The sequence below is a fragment of the Carassius gibelio genome, chromosome A1, assembly GCF_023724105.1.
Source record: "Carassius gibelio isolate Cgi1373 ecotype wild population from Czech Republic chromosome A1, carGib1.2-hapl.c, whole genome shotgun sequence".
NCBI classification, from domain to species: Eukaryota; Metazoa; Chordata; class Actinopteri; order Cypriniformes; family Cyprinidae; genus Carassius; species Carassius gibelio.
In genome coordinates this window covers 16,382,535-16,403,757 of record NC_068371.1, presented here as the reverse complement: position 1 = coordinate 16,403,757, position 21,223 = coordinate 16,382,535, and the positions used below count along the sequence as shown (strand labels likewise).

Sequence of the window (21,223 nt, the reverse complement as noted above, 5' to 3'; positions counted from 1 at the left end):
GCTGTAGTGTTGTTGTGAAAGTAGGGGCAGAGCACAGAGACTATGCCGTTTCTCGTTTGTCACTCTAGAGTAGACCAATTCACCTTATTGAGGCATACTGCCCCCATCTGTTATGGAATGTGGAGTATGACTTGATTTTTTTTTGCCAAACATTACAGATGGCACCTTTAAATCATATTTAGATTTTTCAGTTTGGTGCAAAGGGTTAAAAATTAAACATTTTGGACATTATTTCAGCTTGGTACCCAATTTAACCTTAAAATAGACACTTGAATGATAAAGAAATAACAGGCTGTGAAAAAAAAAAAAAAAAAATTCACCCAATGCGCTTGAGAAAACGAAAAAATAGTTGATCCTCTACACATCTTTGGCCATTTTTGTCCAGAAATAAGGTCAATATGTTGTCAAATGTCAAAAATAACCATTCCATTAAATTTCTGGGGTCAGAATTGTATGGGAAAATTTGTTCATTTGTCTCTGTATGTTGTTTACTTCTAATGTTATGCCACTTTCTATATAATTTTTTGATTTTTCGGGTTCCAGTCGGGTGCAGCAAAGGGTTAAAAAAGAACCCTTTTGGACATTATTTCAGCTTGGCACTTTGCAGATTATGAAAATAGACACTTTAAGGATTTTAAAAAATCAGGTGGCATAAAAAAAGCCTGGGGATGCGCGTGGACCCCAATTTCGATCTAGACTATAATACTTATGTAACTGATTTCATTATAATTGCTATAAGTATTATAAACAGTGCAGAATACTTTTAGTTTATTAAAATATGTATTGGCCTTTGTAAAATACGGGACAAATCATGTCACGTATTGATTTGATACGGGATGCATCATTTCACCATTAAAAATGGGACGGGAAAGCAGTGAAAACTTTACAGTAGATGGGAAACCGATTGCTCTCTCAATCTCTCTCAGTTTGTAAACCGTATTCATGAAAAAGAACTGTACAGATAGAGATAAAATAATCTTAACCTTAATATATCGATAAACACACACCTTGTGTCCTTTCTGTTTCAGTGCCGACGTGGTCTGCAGATTGAAGAGCGCGCTGAAAGACAGTGAGGAGATGAATGACGCCGTTTTCATATGAAACCAGGACAAATATTTCAATCGATTGCTCAGGCATTAAGTGACACCGAAATGAGGCACCGAAATCTGCATTCTGATTCAGTTCAGTGCATAATGGTTCCATAGGTATCGGTGCCATATTGGCACCAGGTTTCGATACCCAACCCTAAATATAACCATCCAAAAAAAAAGAAAAAAAAAACACTGTATGATGTAACTCGCACGTTGATTTATTATCCGTAGGGGCTGTCATTGTTGTTTTGCGTGCTGTGTGACGTCAGAACTCGGAGTACATCGATCTAGTATGAGTTTACGGGTGGGAAGTCTGTGCAGTTCCAATGCACTTTCACAGGTTTAAGGTTGGAAAAACACAGGTTACGGGTTCTCTACTTTCTTCAATCCACGCCCAGCGCCATTTATTTTTGAGTCCTTTATCTATTGCTAGGAGTCTAGGAGATCATCCCCAAGCTTCATAATCTTGCGCTCCATTTTTTTCCCTCCGACAACGCTAACGTGACATTTACGTACTGTGTACTGTGTTGCAAGGACACTCTGCTTCTGATAGGCTTGTAACGTTAGTTAAAGCTACGTTCATCTCATATGATTGGTGGGTGAAATAAATTCGCTTGAAAATATTAAGCCACATACACAGGCTCTCAAAAATGATTATATTTTTTTTTTTCCTCACGACCACACACAGGGGATCCGGCACAGTGCCGGAATACTTTAAGCCCTGCTGGAGGGACCACGGGGACCTGACTCGACTCTGGGGGGACCACGGGGACCTGACTCGACTCTGGGGGGACCACGGAGACCTGGTCAGTGGGGACCTGACTTAACTCTGGACGGTCACCTGTGGCTGCCATCTTGTGCAGTGGCACAGGACCGGTGGCCATCTTTTGCAGTGGCGCTGGGCCGGTGGCCATCTTGTGCTGTGGCGCTGGGTCAGCGACTACCTTGTGAGACGTCAACAGACCAGACACTGTGACACCCACTGGATGCAACAAATTCCTCGCTTGTAATGGCTTTTATTGTTTTTGTCCTGTGCGCCAGTGTCCTGACCTGGACGGGCCATAACAATATGGTGAGGGGCGTAACATTTCTGTCACACGCTTGAGGCATTTGGCCAATCACAACGCCCAGGATATTTGGCCAGTCAGAGCACACCTTGCTTTCCAGACCAATGAACCTTGTAAAAAAGAAAGGCGGGGCATAGAGGAGAAACAGTGATGTCCAGTATGTGGAAATAATGTGTTTTTTCAACCCTAAACTGCATAAACATTGCATTACACCAAATAATAAAAAATTAAGTTATTTTTAGCAACATCATATGACCCCCTAAAGTTCTGCTCAAAAAATTTCAGATAAGCACAAAATGGCATTTGCACGTTTGTCAAATTCTTTATCTTCATTGATGTTATTTGTTGAAAAGATAAATGTAAAGCTCACATAATTCATATAAAAAAGATACACTGGTCAAGTTATTTTGCTCATCTTTATTATCTTTTATTATCTTGGTTGAAATCCAAGATTTACAGCATTAATCGAGATCCAGCAACATAATTCATGTCTCTGAAGATGTTGGTCTTACCACAGTTGGCAGTGTTGCATTTGCATTGGCTGCATCGCTCATATTTTCCAAGTTGGTCTGTCAGAGTTTGACCACCAAACCTGGAGGACACATTATCACATTTACAGACACCTGCTACAAATGACTCTGGCTTTGTGTGTTGATTGCTCATTACATTCTTGAAGACAATCTTCACATCATTGTTCCAACTATACATTTAATCAACTATCATTTTGTTTCTCGTACCTCCTGACGTTCAGTTCCTCCTGGTCTCGTAGGTGTTTGAGGTCAGCGCTGCGCTGCCAGTTCTCTTCACATGTGGCCCGCAGGAATCGCAGCTTCTCATCATGATGGATTCGCTCTTTTAACATTCTGCAAACATATGGTTACAACGACGAAAGAGACTTTAACCATTTTCAATCGAATTCATCAAACAAACAGACTATGGTGCAATTTTGAGACACATGCATTTGCTTAAATGACAAGAACTAATTCTTCTCTCAGGATTAATGCTTTTTATGTGCTTGTTTTTTTGGAGATGTGATGTCATTATTGGATATCTTTACTCACTCTTTGTGGTCTCTTTGCAGTATTTCTCTTCCACTCTTCTGCTCATTCAAGCGTTTTTTCAGCATTTCCCTCCTCCTGCTGTTGGCTGTATTGATAAGTTCTTGAGCGATATTCTGTGCTCTCTGTCTCTGCTCTGCTAAAGTTGCTGGATTGGAGTCCATCAGCCCAAACACAGGCTGCGTGTCAAAACACTGAGAGATATCTGACCAGCGACATTCCATCTAAATCAGACACAAACAGAAAAACAAAAAGTTCAGGAGATATATTACCATTCATATCAAAATGAGAATGAAACACAAATGTAAAACGGCACCAGTGACACACACCAGCTATAGGTGGGAAGTGATAGAGCCAACTCTTTAGTCTCTTTCACTGGCCAAGGCCCCCCAATGAGGCTGTTTGACTGACATGTCAAACAACCAATCACAGTTCGTTTCGTTCATCGTCACATTTACCGGTGTGTAAAACTCTTTGCCGTATTTTAAAGATTATATGCCACAACCTCTAAATATTTCATATACTTTTGAAAATCCAGCGTTTAGTTGATCCAGTTGAACGTTAAACCGGTTCTGGCTTATCTGAAGGACATCACTTGACCCCCTGCAGTTTGCTTAACGCGCAAACAGGTCATTGGATGATGCAGTTAACATGGGACTGCACTTTATCCTGCAAAATCTGGACAAGATCCTGTTTTTGTACTTTAGTTCAGCTTTCAACACCATCCTCCCACAAGTCCTCCTGACCAAACTAACCCAGCTCTCTGTTTTCTAGCTCTATCTGTCAGTGGATCACCAGCTTTCTGACAGATAGGAAAAAGTTAGTGAGCCTTGGGGAAATTTGTGTCAAACAGCGCTCCACCAACACTGGTGCCCCTCAGGGATGTGTTCTCTACCGACTGCTCTTCTCCCTGTACACCAACGATTGCACAACGGCTCCTCTGTCAAGCTCCTGAAGTTTTCAGATGACACTACAGTCAGCTGTCTCATCCAGGACGGTGATGAATCTGCTTACAGACAAGAGGTTGGAGCTGAACATGCTCATAACAGTGGAGATGATAGTGGACTTCAGGAGAAACCCCCCGGCACCCCCCCCCCCCCCACTCACCATCATAGACAGAACTGTGATGGCAGTGATATCATTCAGATTCCTGGGAACCACCATCTCTCAGGACCTGAAGTAGGGCAATCACATTGACTCAACTGTTAAAAAGGCCCAACAAAGGCTGTACATCCTTCGCTAACTGAGGAAGTTAAACCTGAAACAGGAGCTGCTGAAACAGTTCTACTCAGAAGTCACTGAGTCTGTCTTGTGCTCTTCGATAACTGTCTGGTTTTGTTCAGCTACAAAATCAGACATGGGAAGACTAAAGAGAATGGTTCGGACTGCTAAAAGGATTATTGGTGCTCCCCTGCCCACCCTTTAAGAACTGTATACATCAAGAGTGAGGGAAAGGGCTCAGAAAATCTTTCTGGATCCCTCACATCCAAGTTATCCCCTTTTTGACATCTGGCCGGCACTTCAGAGCCGCAAATACCAGGACAACCAGGCACAAGAACAGTGTCTTCCCCCAGGCAATCTACCTCATATTAATTGTGACAGATTAATTGGATATTTGAATACAATTTATTAAATGGAACATTGAAACTGTAATAGAATATTAAGGCAGATGTGGCAGTGATATTATCACCGATATTAAAACACTTTATTAACTTAATGTTATCAAAATCCAAAAAAGATAAACAGGATTATAAAAGTACCTAAAAGTGATAAACTGGCCTCATCTTGTGCTTTTTTCTTTTCCTTATCTCGGCGCCGGACTACTGTTGTCTTTCCCCGGGCAAAGTTCTCCATCAGTTATGATCATTTGCAGTAGGCCATCAGCCGCAAACATGAGGTGAGAGCGAGCATGCATGCGGATACGGGAATGGCGGGAGACGTGTGCATCGCTTGTCTACTGTCTTCACTGTGAAATGCATTTTTTATAATTCACGAGTTCACCCTTACATCTAATCTGAAAGCGAATAGTAAGCATATTTTGGCGCGCTGTCCTGGGGGAGGGCCCGAACCCAAAGAACTCCCCAGAAGAAGTTTAAACTTTCACTGTGACCGAAGGGAGCCAGCGGCTGTACCATTGGGAAGGAGATCCCTGGCTGCCATTGATCATGCGACATAACTCAGATGGGGGATTCACACTGCGACCAAAGGGAACCGTGGGTCTGCTGCACCGGAAGGGAGAGCCCCATCAGATGCTGAATAGGCAATGAGCATTGAAGCAGGGTTTGGCGTGTCAGATGAAGGACTCCTAATGCAACCGAAGGGAGCCAGTGGCTCTACTCCACCGGGAGGGAGAAGACTATCCAACATTGAGCATACGACATAACTCAGATGAAGGGAGTTCACCCTATGACCGAAGGGAGTCATGGGTCTGCTACACCGGAAGAGGAGCCCTAGTCCGATGCTGAGAATGCAAAGAGACACGAATGATGGAGGGACTCCCGCTGCATCTGAAGGGAGCTGCGGCTCTGCTGCACCGGAAGGGGGAGTCCCCCATTGCGAGTTGATAAGAGGCATGGTTTTAAGCCTCGGAGGGCTCTCACAGCATCCGAAGGGAGCCCGTGACTCTGCTACATCGGGAGTTGGAACCCTGTCTGCTGTAGAGCATGCAGCATGACTCAAAATGACAGGAGGGATCACACTGCGACCGAAGGGAGCCACGGCCCTGCTGCACCGGAGGGGAGAGCCCTGATTGACGCAAAATGGAACACGACTGGTGGAGGGACTCTTGCTGTGTCCGAAGGGAGCTGCAACTCTGCTGCACTGGAAGGAATGATTTGAAGCTTCTGATGAAGGGCTCTCACAGCGACCGAAGGGAGCCACGTCCCTGCTGCACTGGAAGGGAGAGCCCTGTCCGATCCTGAATAAGCAGTAAAATGTGACTGATGGAGGGACTCTCGCGGTGTCCGAAGGGAGCTGCGGCTCTGCTGCACCGGAAGGGGGAGTCCCCCATTGCGAGTTGATAAGAGGCATGGTTTTAAGCCTCGGAGGGCTCTCACAGCATCCGAAGGGAGCCCGTGACTCTGCTACATCGGGAGTTGGAACCCTGTCTGCTGTAGAGCATGCAGCATGACTCAAAATGACAGGAGGGATCACACTGCGACCGAAGGGAGCCACGGCCCTGCTGCACCGGAGGGGAGAGCCCTGATTGACGCAAAATGGAACACGACTGGTGGAGGGACTCTTGCTGTGTCCGAAGGGAGCTGCAACTCTGCTGCACTGGAAGGAATGATTTGAAGCTTCTGATGAAGGGCTCTCACAGCGACCGAAGGGAGCCACGTCCCTGCTGCACTGGAAGGGAGAGCCCTGTCCGATCCTGAATAAGCAGTAAAATGTGACTGATGGAGGGACTCTCGCGGTGTCCGAAGGGAGCTGCGGCTCTGCTGCACCGGAAGGGAGAGTCCCCCTTTTGACTGAATATGAGACGTGTTTGATGCATCGGATGGAGGGCTCCCACTGTGACCGAAGGGAGCCAACGGCTCTGCTGCACCGGGAGGGAGATCCTCCGTCCACTGCCGAGTATGCATCATACTCAGAACGACAGACTGAAGAATGACCCTGCGACCGAAGGGAGTCGATGGGTCTGCTGCACCAGGAGGGGAGCCCCGTCCAATGCGGAGTAAGCAAGAAAACGCGACTGATGAAGTGACTCTCATTGCGTCCAAAGGGAGCTGCACTCTGCTGCACCGGAAGGGAGACTCCCCCTTGAGACTGGATACGAGGCGTGATTTGATGCATCGGATGGAGGGCTGTCACAATGAAGGCCTGTGGCTTTGCTGCAACAGGAGGGAGAACCCTGTCCGCCACTGAGCAAGCAGCGCACCTCAATGACAGACGAAAGGATCATACTGTGACCGAAGGGAGCCACTGCCCTGCTGCACCGGAAGGGAGAGCCCTGTCCGATGCTGAATAGGTGAGGAGATTTGTAACAACGGCTGGAGGGCCCTTACTTTGACCAAAGAAGCGATAGCTGACTGTATTGGGAAGGAGAGCCTCCAATTAATGAAGTAAACAACATGATTTAAAACGCTGAAATTTTTTACCGATCAGGGCTACATGTGCTGCCTTTATTGAAGTGGAGTTGATCATACCTGATGTAATTTTTAAAAATGTCTGATGACCAACAACTGAGGGCCTCTATCTAATTTTGTGAGAGGCCCTTTTTGAGCTGCTGAAGTTGCTGCCCTGATGCAAAATGAGTGCCTGTGAAATTTTCTGCGGGTAGGCCTGAATAAGCAAGGATCAGTTGTACGTGTTTTTTTTTTTTTGTTTTTTTTTACCAAAAGTCGTTGACGAAGAGAGGGTCGAGCGCGAATTTAGATTGAACGTTCCGGAGTTGGACATAAGAAAAGCGAGCCTGATGAGGTTGAATAGGAGAATGAACATAAACAATTTGACATGTGGTGGCTTTTACTTTCTTGGTTTATCTTACTTTACTTAATGAAGTAAGCGCTAGTTTTGCTATCAAGTATAGATGAATCAGAGATTTTTTTTTTTTTTTGAGGCTCCTGCGGGAGCGGACACTGCTGCGGCGGTGGGGAGATACAGAGGGGTTTCCTGCAGGAGCAGATGCTGCTGTGGCGGTGAGGAGATACAGGAAAGGCTCCTGCGGGAGCAGACACTTCTGCAGCAGAGAGGAAATATGGAAAAAAGGCTCCTGCGGGGGCGGGCACTGCTGGGATGGCTGGAGTGAGGATGGGCCGTTATAGATAGATATGGGGATGTTAGGAGAGTTAACTATGGCAGATAACGAGTTTGAGTGAATGAGCTGGCGTTGAACTTCTTTGATATATAATCGGTCTGACCACAAATAGGTCTTGGTGCCCTTTGCCTTCTGAGAAAATCTGGAGCTGGAGGCCACTGAAAAGAAAAATGGTGAGTAGCATGAGGGAGCGGAAGAGTTGTGGGCGTGTTTACGAATGGAGGCGGCCTCACATTTGATGTGGGTCGTGTGAAGGGGCTTGGATGTGTGATGTCTTGAAGAACCTGTGTAGCCTGCACTGCTAGCAGAGGCAGCCTTATGCTAATGTATGCTACGTGAGCTGGAGGACACTGAAAAGAAAAAGGGGGTTAGTAACAGGATGGAATTAATGGGATGTGCAGGCCAGAGTTGCAAGTAAAAGTAGCTTCGTGCTTGCTTCGGCTGCTGTAGTTGTTGGCTGCGGCAAAGTAGAAAGGTTAGTAACATTTGATGAGGCAAGCTAAAAATGTCTGGGTAGCCTACTGTGTTGCCAGCTTAGCAATTGGTTGCCTGATTTGACAATTGCTCAAGCCTTGTCCGCATTAATACGTTCCGGTTGGAAAAACATCTTTTCCTATCGTTTTGGCCTTCAGGCCTTTTTAAACTGCCTCCAGAGCGGATAAATTTGGGATGCTGTTTTCCTGTTGTAGTATGGACTATGGAAATAGAGGAATTGAAAACAATGAAGCATGTTTAGTTCTGTAAAACATTGTATCAATAGACATGTCTTTAGCAGTAACGTCAATTGTGTTATTCAAATTCAAGCGGTTTCTAAAGATATTTACTTAGCATGCTTTTCATATTACAGTCCTAAAAAGACAACAGAAAATTTACTCACACTTGTGAAAAAGTGTCATATGTGTTATGTCTTAAGTCAATGAACATATTCACTTGTTACAAAAACTGATTTGGCTTTATTACAATGTGTGCATAATCACATTCAATATATACATTTTATTTAAGTTGTTCAGATGAAAAAAAACACAAGGTTTTCTCGCATAAATAGTTTTTAATTGTTTGGTCAGACAGTACATATATTAGCCTATATATTCACATTCATAAATCGGGGATTAAATGTGCAGTTATGTTTTGTATGCTAAATATGAAAACAAGCGTATTTGCATTTTGCAAGATTGACATGCTAAATGGCCAAATTGACCCGGTTTACTCTCATTAATTTTTGTTTACAAATGAGATAAGCTATGTACCCGTTTATTTTCATTCACGAAAGACATGCATCCATTCATTCAACTCGTTCACGTACGCCATGTGTACCAGTTTAGTCATTTCATTCACAAATGAGATGTACTAAATCAATCAACTCGTTCGCGAACGACATGGGTATCAGTTCAGTCATTTTATCCATGAACGACAAGTGTCAGTTTATTCAATTCGTTCACTAATGACACTGGTTCAGTCATTTCGTTCACGAAGACTCATATGAAACTCACTCAGTGAAGGGCGTATTTGTTCAACAAATCACACGCTATGTGACATGTCATACTCTAAGGCTATTGGCTCGAGGTTGAGTAACTCTTTGACAGGATGAAGCAGTTCACGGAGCTACCCGGTTCACCGAGCTGCGCATGCACTGCTAACAGCATTGCGCCGCTGTGGAGGGAGGAACTTCAGTGAGTATGTGAATGAGAACGATTCGTTCACTTAAAAGATTCGTTCAAAAAGAAAGATTCGTTCACGAACGACATATCACTACAATGCACAGTCTTTGCCGCTAGTGGAGGCAGCCTCAAACTGAAACGCGAAGCGAGAGAGGCTTGCTGTGGTGAGAACTGGGGTCCGGCCCAGGCTGGTTGAATGCCTGCTGCTGCTTCAATCCAGCACTCGAAGAGAGCCTGGTCTTAGACGGGATGATGTGAGGCGAGCTCGGGGCTTTGCACGGTCCATTGGTCACAACGTGTGGCATGGCGAGAAGAGCAGCTGACGCGATGACGCTTGTTGGTGCTCAGCAGTCATGTTAGGCGGGATAGGAGTGATCATGGATCTGGCAAAAATGCGGCAGATCTGAAAAATCCCCGGTATAAATCTCTTCGTCGGAAGGAAATTTCTGTCTGTGATAAGATGACAGAGTGAACCGAATGCTGATAGATCATCACACCTGTTCTCTATTTACCTCTTTTGCCCTCGCTATATCTAGCTCTCTCTTTCATGTCTGTGTTGTCGGGTATTGTTTGGCCTTGATGCACGTAGCAGATTGTAACTGTGACTTCTTAGAAGTTATTTACCGTCTTGTCTTAACCTGTCCTGTCTTTGCATGTCGAGCCTCAGTTTTTGCTGCTGTTTTGCCTCTTCTATGCTGTACCCAGTGGCCTCCATTGAGAGTAGCAGAGGGCTCCTCATCTCGCCAGTTGTCCAGATCTCTCTGTTCTAGAGCTGCCCGGATATGGGGCTGATACCTTCAGTTACTGTTTTGGAAAGAAGCAAGCAACGACTCACTACTGGGTTACCCTAACTATTTAGTTCTATTTATCAGCCTTGTGGTGTTTCCTATTTTGCTCATTAAAAAGACTGTACCTGCTTTTCGTCTCTGGACCCCTCTGTTTCATCACAAGAATGTGAACTGCAGCATAACACAACAACACTTTTTCAAATGCAATATCGCACCCCCTGTTCCTCGGAAGAAATCACAGATTGGACCACAAGAGCACTTTAGCATCAGACCTCAAAGGGCCAGGGGCTCAAGCCCCTTGTGCACGCCACTGAACAGCACTGCCACCCCTCGAAACATCTGCGTTGCAAATTTTGCATTTGACCATTGGACTTTTTTCTTCTTTAAGGTTAAAATACTACTGTTATCACGTGACAGGCTGCATGCTTAACTGGATGTCGCAGCAAGGGAAATGCTAATATTCAAGCATTTAGGTGATGGTTTAAGCTAGATTTTCCCATGGTTTGTGTTGGATAGATGTCATAGGTATTGGATCATATTTTTTTCTCCGATCTCCAATCTAGCATTCTGGGATAGTATCTGAACAATACTGATGTCGTGGATCAGATCGGGACATCCCTATTCACAAGGTGGGTAAGCCACAAACATTAACTGCCAAAGAAGCTGGCTGTTCACAGAGTGCTGTATCCAAGCATGTTAACAAAAAGTTGAGTGGATGGAAAAAGTGTGGAAGAAAAAGATGCACAACCAACCGTGAGAACCCCAGCTTTATGAGGACTGTCAAGCAAAATTGATTGAATAATTTGAGTGAACTTCACAAGGGATGGACTGAGGCTGGGGTCAAGGCATACAGATGTGTCAAGGAATTGGCTACAGTTATCGTATTCCTCTTGTTAAGCCACTCCAGAACCTCAGACAAAGTCAGAGGCATCTTACCTGGGCTAAGGAGAAGAAGAACTGGACTGTTAACCAGTAGTCCAAAGTCCTTTTTTCAGATCAGAGCAAGTTTTGTATTTCATTTGGAAACCAAGGTCCTACAGTCTGGGGAAGGGCTTGCCACAAGCTCAGTGTGTCTCTGCTCTCTGTGAAATGATAGTTGATTTTTTGAGCATTTGACCGTTTTGCATTTTTGATGCCACAGGATAGATTGGCTACTTTATCTCCTGATCTGAATGCTTCATATTTGGTCTTTAGCGGCCCACTAACCTCTTTTGTCATCCATAGCTTTTGGTTTGCACATGTGCTGATGGTCTTGGTGACTGTCACAACCAACATCAGTGCACTTTGTGATATAGGCACTCACAGTTTCAGTGTATTCCTGCATGTCTGTGTGAGGTTGTTGTCGGTTGCTGCCAAATTAAACATGTTCCAGTCTGTGCACTGAAAACAGTCCTTTAATGTTGAGTTAGCATCATCTGTGATACGTTTGTTGAACCAGTTTGATGAGTTTCAGAAGTGGTTTATATGTTTGAACAAGCATAACAGAGATGCGATCCAAGTACCCGAGGTGGGGTCGGGGTACAGCCTTGTACGTGCTCTTTTCTGTTGTATAAACAAGATCCAGTGTGTTTTTTCCCCTTGTTGCAAAGTCCACATGTTGGTAGAACTTTGGCAAAACTGTCTTTAAGTATGTGTGGTTGAAGTCACCTGCTATTCTGAAAAAGCCATCAGGGTTTCTTGTTTGTTGTTCACTTATGGTGTTATACACCTCGCAAAGTGAGTCCTTTGCGTTTAGCATGGGGGGCGGGTGTAAACTGTGACAATAACAATGGCTGTGAACCCCCGGCGGCAGATAGAACAGTGGACACTTCACAAACATAAACTCCACCAGCTATGAACAGTGTTTTGACACTACCACAGCATTATTACACCACTCTTTGTTGACGTACACACATAAACCACCCTCGCGAGCCTTACCAGACAGTTCTTTGTCTTTGCCCGCTCGATAGCAGGCAAGTCCATGTAGCTGCATAGCAGAGTCTGGGAAGCTGTCGTTTAGCTGTTTCAGTTTAGAAAATTTGAGAGCATGAGTGATGGAATCGCTGGTCTAGTGGGGTTAGCCCTTAGTCTAGCTCATGTGCCTCCATGCTTGCCGCGCTTCTGTTCCCTCTCACACCACCGGTGTCGCCATATTGTGCGGGCAGCATTAGTAGGCAAGGCCGCTGTCTCGGGGTTCGGCTTCAGCAGCAGGCAAGAGGCCTCTTAGCTTCTCATTAGTCTTCAGTGAAAGCTGTTGTTTGTACACACTACCGATTACCAAAAGGCTCTGTTGATCATAGATGTATTTGCAAGTGTTTATCTGATGGTTTTGTGATAAGGTCAGACTGTACGAAGATGAGGAAATGAGACTAAAAGACAAAAAATCACAGTTTTTGGAAACCAGAGTAGCCGCTGCATCTAACCGCGCCACCTTGAAATGAGAAAATGGCTTGAAATTTTTCTCACTCATAAGTTTGCTAAATGAACAAATGTTTAAGGAGCGAATGATGCACTCAGCTGTCAGTGTTCATGCTAGTTATCACTATTTCTTTCACCATTTTTATGTTTAGACTAGTGCTGTCAATCGATTAAAAAAAATTAACTAATTAATCGCACAATTTTTTAAAATTAATCGCGATTAATCGCAATTAAAAGACTGGAACTTTTTGGATATGTAAATGTAAAATGTAAATAATTAATGTAAACTCAAGACAAAGAAACTATTTAAATTCAAAATATGATTGTTTATTGGAATTTTTGTTTAACTTGTAACACAGATTTTCTCATGTAAACAACATACCTGCAATAAACCATCAATATCCTCCAAATTAACTGTTGGCTTGAAAGCCATATTTATTACAGAAATAAAAACACAGGCATGTAAGTACCATTTGAATTTCAAAACAATCAATGCCAATAAAAAACAAAAATGATTTCCATGTTGAATTCTAAGTGGACTGCAAAAAAATTCCAAAGTATAGTCATTGCCAGTGCTTTAAGTGGGCCGGTACGCACCAGTACTCAGTACCGTCACTTCCAAATATAGCTCTTGAGCGTACCGCCACCTCTCCGTGCGCCCAGAACGTGCTTTTAGCGTACCGGTACGCTCATTTGGACATCTGTTTTAATAAAGGTTTTAATCTTTTACCTGCACTGCCGATTTTCAGAGCGCCCTTCACAATGCAAGCTTCCTAATTCATCCCACCCAGAGCAGAAACTACATTACCCATTCACCCTTAAGTTATACAAGTGAATAGCGCATGTGTTACTTTTCCCACTGTTAGTGTCAACAACTCAACGTGGCCGGAGAAGGTGTGTGAAACTCGTTGTGAGTTATACTAAAGCAAAATCTTGAGTATTTATTGTCTGATAAACATTAAAAACTGTCTGCGGAGGTTGAGTCGTCCTGCAGCCAGGCCCCGCTGGCTGTTCATTGGCTGCAGCATCTTTTTTCTAAGTTCTAAAAAATACCGTAGACGGCAAGGCACAAATTTAGATATTAATTTATCTAATTAATCTATAGCCTATGCACAAAGACAATATGATCTTTTTGTCCCCTTTTTGTTTTAAAGCTTGATGAAGAGAGAGAGCGCAAGTTGCTGCAGCTGCGAGGAGGACAGTGATGCACGCGCACAGGAGTGATTGACAGTTCGCGGCACTGTGTACAAAAAATACTCCGCTACACAATTATTTCCTTATTTTCGTTTAAGCTTATTAACGTTAGCGTTACAGAAAGGTCTGATTTACGCACTGTTACAGTCATTGTTTTTTTTTTTTTAAACAATGACATTTGAGTTCACGATTTTAACGCTGCTGTTTCTTGTGGCAGACTGAATGAAGAGTAGCCTAATGTTTCTTGTGGCAGACTGAAGAGTAATCCGGCAGAGTTTTATACTGAAACTTTCCGTCTAAAAGTCCTTCCTTGGTCTTATCCATATTTCTTTGCACGTTGAACACACATAGGCCACAACTGGAAATAAAAAAAACTGCAACCGCGTTAATTGCGTTATTTTTTTTTAACGCGTTAAATATTTCAAATTAATCGAATGCGTTAACGCGCTAATTTTGACAGCACTAGTTTAGACATAGAGCAGTCCAAATTGTTCTGTTTCAGCAAATTCAGCACATATATTAAGCAGTTTTATCTTGATCTCCTGCACAAACTTAACAAAATTAAGTCACTCACTTGTGTTTCAAGTGCCTTTCGGTACTTCTTGGCCATCTCGTGTTTCTCATGAAGCTGCTGGGACTGTTTTAATGCAATCCTGATGCAAACATCACATAAAATCACATCATACTTACATCACACATTTATACAGTGCTGAGATGATGATACACAGGAAGCGAATGCACTCACTCTTCAGTAAGATGCAGCAGATGCAATTTGTTTAGTCGCTGTTGTTCCTGTTGCATCTGCGACTGCATCTGTCTGCGTCTGGCAGCCTCTTGCATCAGCTCCTGCAAGCAGTGTCTCTGCTGCGACAGACGGTCTGGAGTACAGGGTCGACCCGCAAACATGTTTGAGCCCTAAAAAGCCCACACATCACATAACCAATAAACAAAAAAACAATAAAACACACAGATCCAGCTGACATCCTGGGTGGCATGTTTACACTCACGTGTGATTGGCTAGTTGCGGCAGCCTTTTTGTTTCTCTGAGCTTCTGCAACAGCCAGATTAAACGCTGCTACCTTCTGGCTGTCTTCCCACTTCTTTTGTTTGTCCATCTGTCAGTGATGGAAACACACCTGATCACTGCATCTGTCATGCTAACTCTCAAATGTGCTGTGCTCACAATTTTTTCTGTCAGGATAAGTATAAGTTTTATGTAAGTATAATGTGATTCCTATTGAAAGGAGTCCTTTAGGAAATGATTGTGTTAGTTTAGGCACCTCAACTTTCTGGAAATACTGTTGATCTTTCTGATGTTCATAAAGCATTAAAACTCGTTCTTGTTCCTGCTCTGCTTTTCTCCTCTCATCAGACTGGTATAAAGGAACATTTCTCTGTGCTCTCTGCATGCAGACATAACACAACTCCTGTAAAACACAAAAGATCCATGTTTCAGTAAGACCAAACTTGATTTCAAGAGCTAAAAGAGACAAATGCAAAGAATGGATGTGAAGAAGGTTCACCTGTCCGGCACGTCTGTGGTCACAAAACATCATATTCACATCTGTGGCACTTCTCTTTACTGTTGTGATGTTGATTGCGCCACCTAGTGGCAATGAGACCTCGACATCTCTATGTTTATAACAGAGAAAGTGTCAGATTTCTCTTGATAATCTAACACTCCTGTATTCTTTATTTAAAAACAAATACAAACAGAAACTGTTGAAAAAGCATGAACCAAAAGGAAGATACTTTAAAAAAATCCATTCAGTCTGTCTGTTGGGTGATACAAGTACCTAACACAGCTGTTTTAGTGACTTAGTAATACATTTATTCTTAATAATATATTTGATTATTATCATTAAATTTTTTACCATAAGACCACTAGGCCAAACAAATTCTTAAATCCAAATCTGAAGCTCAATTCCTTCAGTCACACGTTGTGATATAACACTATGAGAGGCGTGTGAATGTTTAATGCTTGTCTACTGAGAGATGAAACATTGCTGACAGTCTCCATCCTCAGTGAGTTTCACTAAAGCAGTTACACTGGTAAAAGCACACATTTCAGTTAGAAAAGCTAGTCTTACATTACACCCAATGACAACTTTCTCCTCCAGAGCTTGTGGGCATGAATGACACGGTAACATAAAGCCTCTATTCTGAGCGTCTTTGCTAGGGTTTGTCATATGATATATCTGAGCGCCTTTTCTTTCATCAGTCATGATGCTGTTAGGCAACTCTGAATGAAAACAAACCACCCTATGAGGAAAGAGCCGTATAACCCAGGAGATTTGTAACTAGTTTTCCCACCCAGGAGGAATTTTAACAAAGACTGGACAGTTTCTGTGAATGTTTTTTCGGTTTAAATGTAGTTTTAAGTCATTGGAAAATATTATAATGATTATATTTATAATGTTTAGCCAGCTGAATACTCTCTCTCTCTTAGTCTTCTGTTGAAATCTACCTGTCAGTGTTTGACAAACGTTTGTCCTCCAACCCATCTGTGAGGTCAATCACAGTCACTCTGTCTGCTTGCTGCTGATTCTCTGTTGCAGATATAATTAAACAAGAGTGAGTGTAATACAGTTGTTATAGCAGAGCCCCGGCTACAGAGCCAGGTCACAGAGGGGATACAGATACAGAGCCAGGGCACCTATATCTGGGGGGTAGAGGGCGTTGGGGGTGTTTTATATTTATTTCATCTATATTTTTAGGGGATAGCATGCAATCTGCCATCTTATGAATTAACTTTCATATGAGCGTTGAGGAGGGTGGGGGTTTACAGCAACTCCCTTTAGAGGCAAGGCTCACAAATAACTCCCCTTTGTGCTGGCCCTGTTATAGCAGTTCTTTACAAAAGTCCATTAGTTTGGTTATAATGAATTTATTTAAACTGAAATCATAACCCCATATCTCCTTTTTACAAACCCAGTCCATCATCATCATCATCAGTCTGATGGGAACCTGAAAGCTCAGTCCATGGCTCTTTTCTCAGTGGTTCTCCTGCAGATATTCTGGGAAGTCTGATGCCACTAATGGTTGCAGGTCGTGGCAGCTTATTGAAGAGTCTCTCTGATACACTAGAATTACTTGTTTCCGGTCTCTGCAAATCAACACAGAATAGTTAAACTGATTTCATAAAGTTAAGACATTATCAAGTCTCAGTCACTGTGACTCACGTTGGTTAAAGCGGATGGAAGTTTCCCAGTGCTCTCTAAGGTTGAGATAAAATCACGGTAGAACAGCACATTTACTCGGCTTTCCCGGAATGTAAGAACTCCGATACCAGGAAAAGTATGAAAGACAGACTGTCGTGTTGATGCGGCACGGACCAGCAGTTGAACAGTTTCACGCACGCATCCCTCCAGAACGTCTCGCTTATGAGGGCTCTCCACGCTCAGAGCTGAGAAGTTGAGCGGCACCACCGGCGCATCTAACGAGACAGTTTCATTACATCTACACTACATGCCAAACATTTGGGCACATTTCAATCAAAAGAGTTAGTAGGATAGTGAAAAACAATGCCCAAATTCTATGCTATTATAGTATATGAGCTTAATTTATTGTAGGCTAAATGCATATGAACAGCAATTATTGTTTGGTTGTTTGTTCTGACCTGTAACCTGTTGTTTGATCTGTTTAAATCCATAATACTGAGAGAGTTTCTCTGACAGGATGAAAATGGGTCTCTGTATGAGAATATGTTTGTTCCCGAGGTTCAGTTTCTCCTGGCAGAACGTGAAAGTCCCTAAACCGAAGATATAAACCCCCTAAAACACACGAATTATAGAATGTCAACAGGAATGCGCAATGACAACCTTTCAATTCACAAACATAAAAACAATGAGGATATTAGATTAGAAAATAGACGAACCTAAGAATCTCATTCACTCATAAACCCGAGAGTAAGAGCATGGTTCGTTCGTACCTTTCGCATGAGCATCTGTTTCTCAATAAAACAGGACACAAGCGACCAAATATGATCGATATCTGTGAGAAAACAGGCAAAACGAGTGAAATGTGACACTCTCGCTCCATACAGACGTGTGTTTATATTGTATACATTAATTACTGTTAATCCAGTAGTGATGATTAGTTAGAACTTACCATCGTCAGAAAGTCTCGAGAGAGTCGACAGATGATTGCGTTCATATTCAGAAATTGCTATTTGAGCCATCATGACAGAAGCAGGATACAATAGCGTACACCACTCAGTATAGAACAAGTGTAGTGTAGAACAACTGGTGCTACTGCTAATAAAAGTAAAGAACGCTTTGTGCTCGTGTTCGTGTATGCAAATCTGTTGCTATAGATGCGCCTACCAACGGCGTTACTTACTATGTCCAGGGGCTGACTCGACTGGGACAAAAAAAGTGGCCCTAATCTTCCGGTGTTCCGAAATATTCGGTTTCTGAGATTTTCGGTGACGCTGAACAGAGCATACATGAATATTTGTGAGTTTCCTGTTTCGCGTTAAAGCAACTCAGAAAATATTAGTTGTCACTGAAATATAAACGATTTAAAAAAATGTATGTTTTAGACATTATGACATTATGCTTAGTTTATTGTTGTTTTTACTACTATTCATAATATTTAATATTCATACAATTTAATGGAATGGTTATTTTTGACATTTGACAACATATTGACATTATTTCTGGACAAAAATAGCAAAAAATGGCCAAAGATGTGTAGAGGATCAACTATTTTTTCAAGCGCATATGGTGATTTTTTTTTCCACAACCTGTTATTTCTTTATCATTCAAGTGTCTATTTTAAGATTAAATTGGGTATCAAGCTGAAATAATGTCCAAAATGCTTATTTCAACCCGTTGCACCAAATTGTTATTTGTCATGTTTTATAACATCTTGACCATCTGTGGTCAAAAAGAGCAAAAAAAAGTTCATTTGACAGTGTTTTTATTATACTTGGCAGTCTGAAATAGGATTTATTTTAACCTTTTACTTCACCTATCCTGAACCTGAAGATATTTAAAATAGTTTTAATTTTTAAGTTAACAAAACAAAGCAAATTAACTTAAATTTTAATAAATAAATAACTACAGAAAAAAAAAATCCAAAAAGGTCCAAAAAGTTGACTGAGCATAAACTGTAAGTTTTTGAATTTTGGGGCTTTGCATTTGGCAGTTGATGGTCGTCGGTTCATACCAGCAGATCGCCATCTCCCACTGCTCTCTCTTTTGGAAAAATTTCAGTAAGTATTGGAAACTATAATTAAAATATACCTTTGTAGTCATAACTTAAAGTGATTTTTCAACAGTTTTTACTATAGTAGCTTAGTTGGTAGCTACTAGCTAAAGTTTTTTTTTTTTTTTTTTTTCAGGCTCAATACTTCATACATACTTACCGAGGGGAAAATTAAACATTGTAACACAGCTGAAGTGCCTCCAAAGAGGATTCGTTCCCTAACACGTATTTTACATGTCTCAACTCTTTCTGAGTATGGTAATTTTACAACACTCAACACATGCAGGTGGGGAGGGCAAGCAAGAAGCCATCATATCTACACAGTATATGAGATATGAGACTCTGTGAAGACGTCAGTTCACCATACCACATGAGGGATATTTGTGAACAGGTTCCATTGAAATTAGAGGACTTGTCTTTGGATACAATTGGCTATCACCAATACTGCTAAAAAAGCTTTACAGGGAAAATACACTCACCTAAAGTATTATTAGGAACACCATACTAACACTGTGTTTGACCCCCTTTCGTATTCAGAACTGCCTTAATTATACGTGGCATTGATTCAACAAGGTGCTGAAAGCATTCTTTAGAGATTTTGGCCCATATTGATAGGATAGCATCTTGCATTTGATGGAGATTTGTGGGATTCACATCCAGGGCACGAAGCTCCCGTTGGGTACCAAGCTGAAATTATTTCCAAAATGCTTTATTTTTAACCCTTTGCACCAAACCTGAAAAATCTAAATATGATTTAAAGTGACATAACTTTTGATGTAAACAATTTTTCAATACAATTCTGACACCAGAAATTGTTATTTGTCATGTTTTATAACATCTGTGGTCAAAAAGAGCAAAAAAAAGTTCATTTGACAGCGTTTTTATTATACTTAACAGCCTGAAATAGGGTTTATTTGAATCTTTTACTTCACCTATCCTGAACCTGAAGATATTTAAAATAGTTTTACTTTTGAAGTTAACAAAACAAAGCAATTTAACTTAAAAAAGGTCCAAAAAGTTGACTGAGCTAAACTGCAAGTTTTTGAATTTTGGGGCTTTGCAGTTGGCAGTTGGTGGTCGTCAGTTCGTACCTGCAGATCGCCATCTCCCACTGCTCTCTCTTTTGGAAAAATTTCAGTAAGTATTTGAAACTATAATTAAGATATACCTTTGTAGTCATAACTTAAAGTGATTTTTCAACAGTTTTTAGTATAATCACAGGCTTTCGGAAATCGAACCTGTATTCTTGACTAGCAGTGTTGGTATCTTAGTTGGGTGGGGGATATGAGATATGAGACTCTGTGAAGACATCAGTTCACCATACCACATGAGGGATATTTGTGAACAGATTCCATTTAAATTAAAGGACTTGTCTTTGGATACAATTGGCTATCACCAATATTGCTATAAAAGCTTTACAGGGAAAATAAATTGTTTACAAGTGTCAAAGGCTTATACATCTGGTGAATCATTATCATTGAAAAGGGACTCTCTGCGCCATGTCAAATCACTGTCAGTTCAATCTAAAGGAGCTCCAAGAAGGTGTTCCTTCTTGTTTCCCAATCAGTGCATTTTCTGTGACAAAGCAAACTCCAAGTTCAAGGGCAAGACTGAAGAGCTTACAAAGTTTCAGAGTTGGAAACACAAGGAACCAGCCTGGAAAGTTATTGAACCTAGGTCACAGGAATTATAGAAAAAGGCTCTTTATCGCAAGGTGTAGGGCAAGGACCTTTTTGCAATGGAAGCTAAGTATCATCCATCATGCAGAAACAACTTCAACACAGAGTAACAAACCCATGAGCGTGGAAGGGAGAGAGTAGAAAAGGCAGCAGACAACACTGACAGCCTGCAGGCCCAGAAGATAGCAGCACATAACAAGTCATATTGTGTTGTAAAGGATTAAATTCTTAGGAATGTGATGAATGCAAAGAGGTTGTCCAGCTAAGATCCATGTGCAACTTGTACATGTAGACATTGGAAAATCAAGGTTTTCCTAGTCC

General features: G+C 42.0%; 1 protein-coding gene across 1 annotated transcript; it reads right to left on the bottom strand.

Annotated features, from left to right (window-relative positions):
* Nucleotides 1-2,574: 2,574 nt before the first annotated feature.
* LOC128017616 (coiled-coil domain-containing protein 81-like) lies at nt 2,575-18,192 on the bottom strand. The gene is made up of 14 exons (XM_052603065.1): nt 18,123-18,192; nt 17,944-18,005; nt 17,632-17,785; nt 17,195-17,448; nt 16,944-17,118; nt 16,480-16,561; nt 15,536-15,644; nt 15,293-15,439; nt 15,020-15,127; nt 14,758-14,927; nt 14,587-14,665; nt 3,220-3,440; nt 2,896-3,021; nt 2,575-2,750 (listed from the first exon to the last, which is right to left on the bottom strand). Exons 1-14 carry the CDS (start codon nt 18,190-18,192, stop codon nt 2,612-2,614), a joined length of 1,896 nt encoding a protein of 631 aa, XP_052459025.1. The 3' UTR covers nt 2,575-2,611.
* Nucleotides 18,193-21,223: the final 3,031 nt, after the last annotated feature.

Bases quoted from the DNA above. Each gene is read 5' to 3' on its own strand.
- LOC128017616 (XM_052603065.1), bottom strand. From the start codon at position 18,192: ATGGCTCAAATAGCAATTTCTGAATATGAACGCAATCATCTGTCGACT. The intron at 18,006-18,122 runs GTAAGTTCTAAC...GTTTTCTCACAG, and splicing joins CTCGAGACTTTCTGACGATG to ATATCGATCATATTTGGTCG. The intron at 14,666-14,757 runs GTGAGTGCATTC...TGTTTGCATCAG, and splicing joins CTGCTGCATCTTACTGAAGA to GATTGCATTAAAACAGTCCC.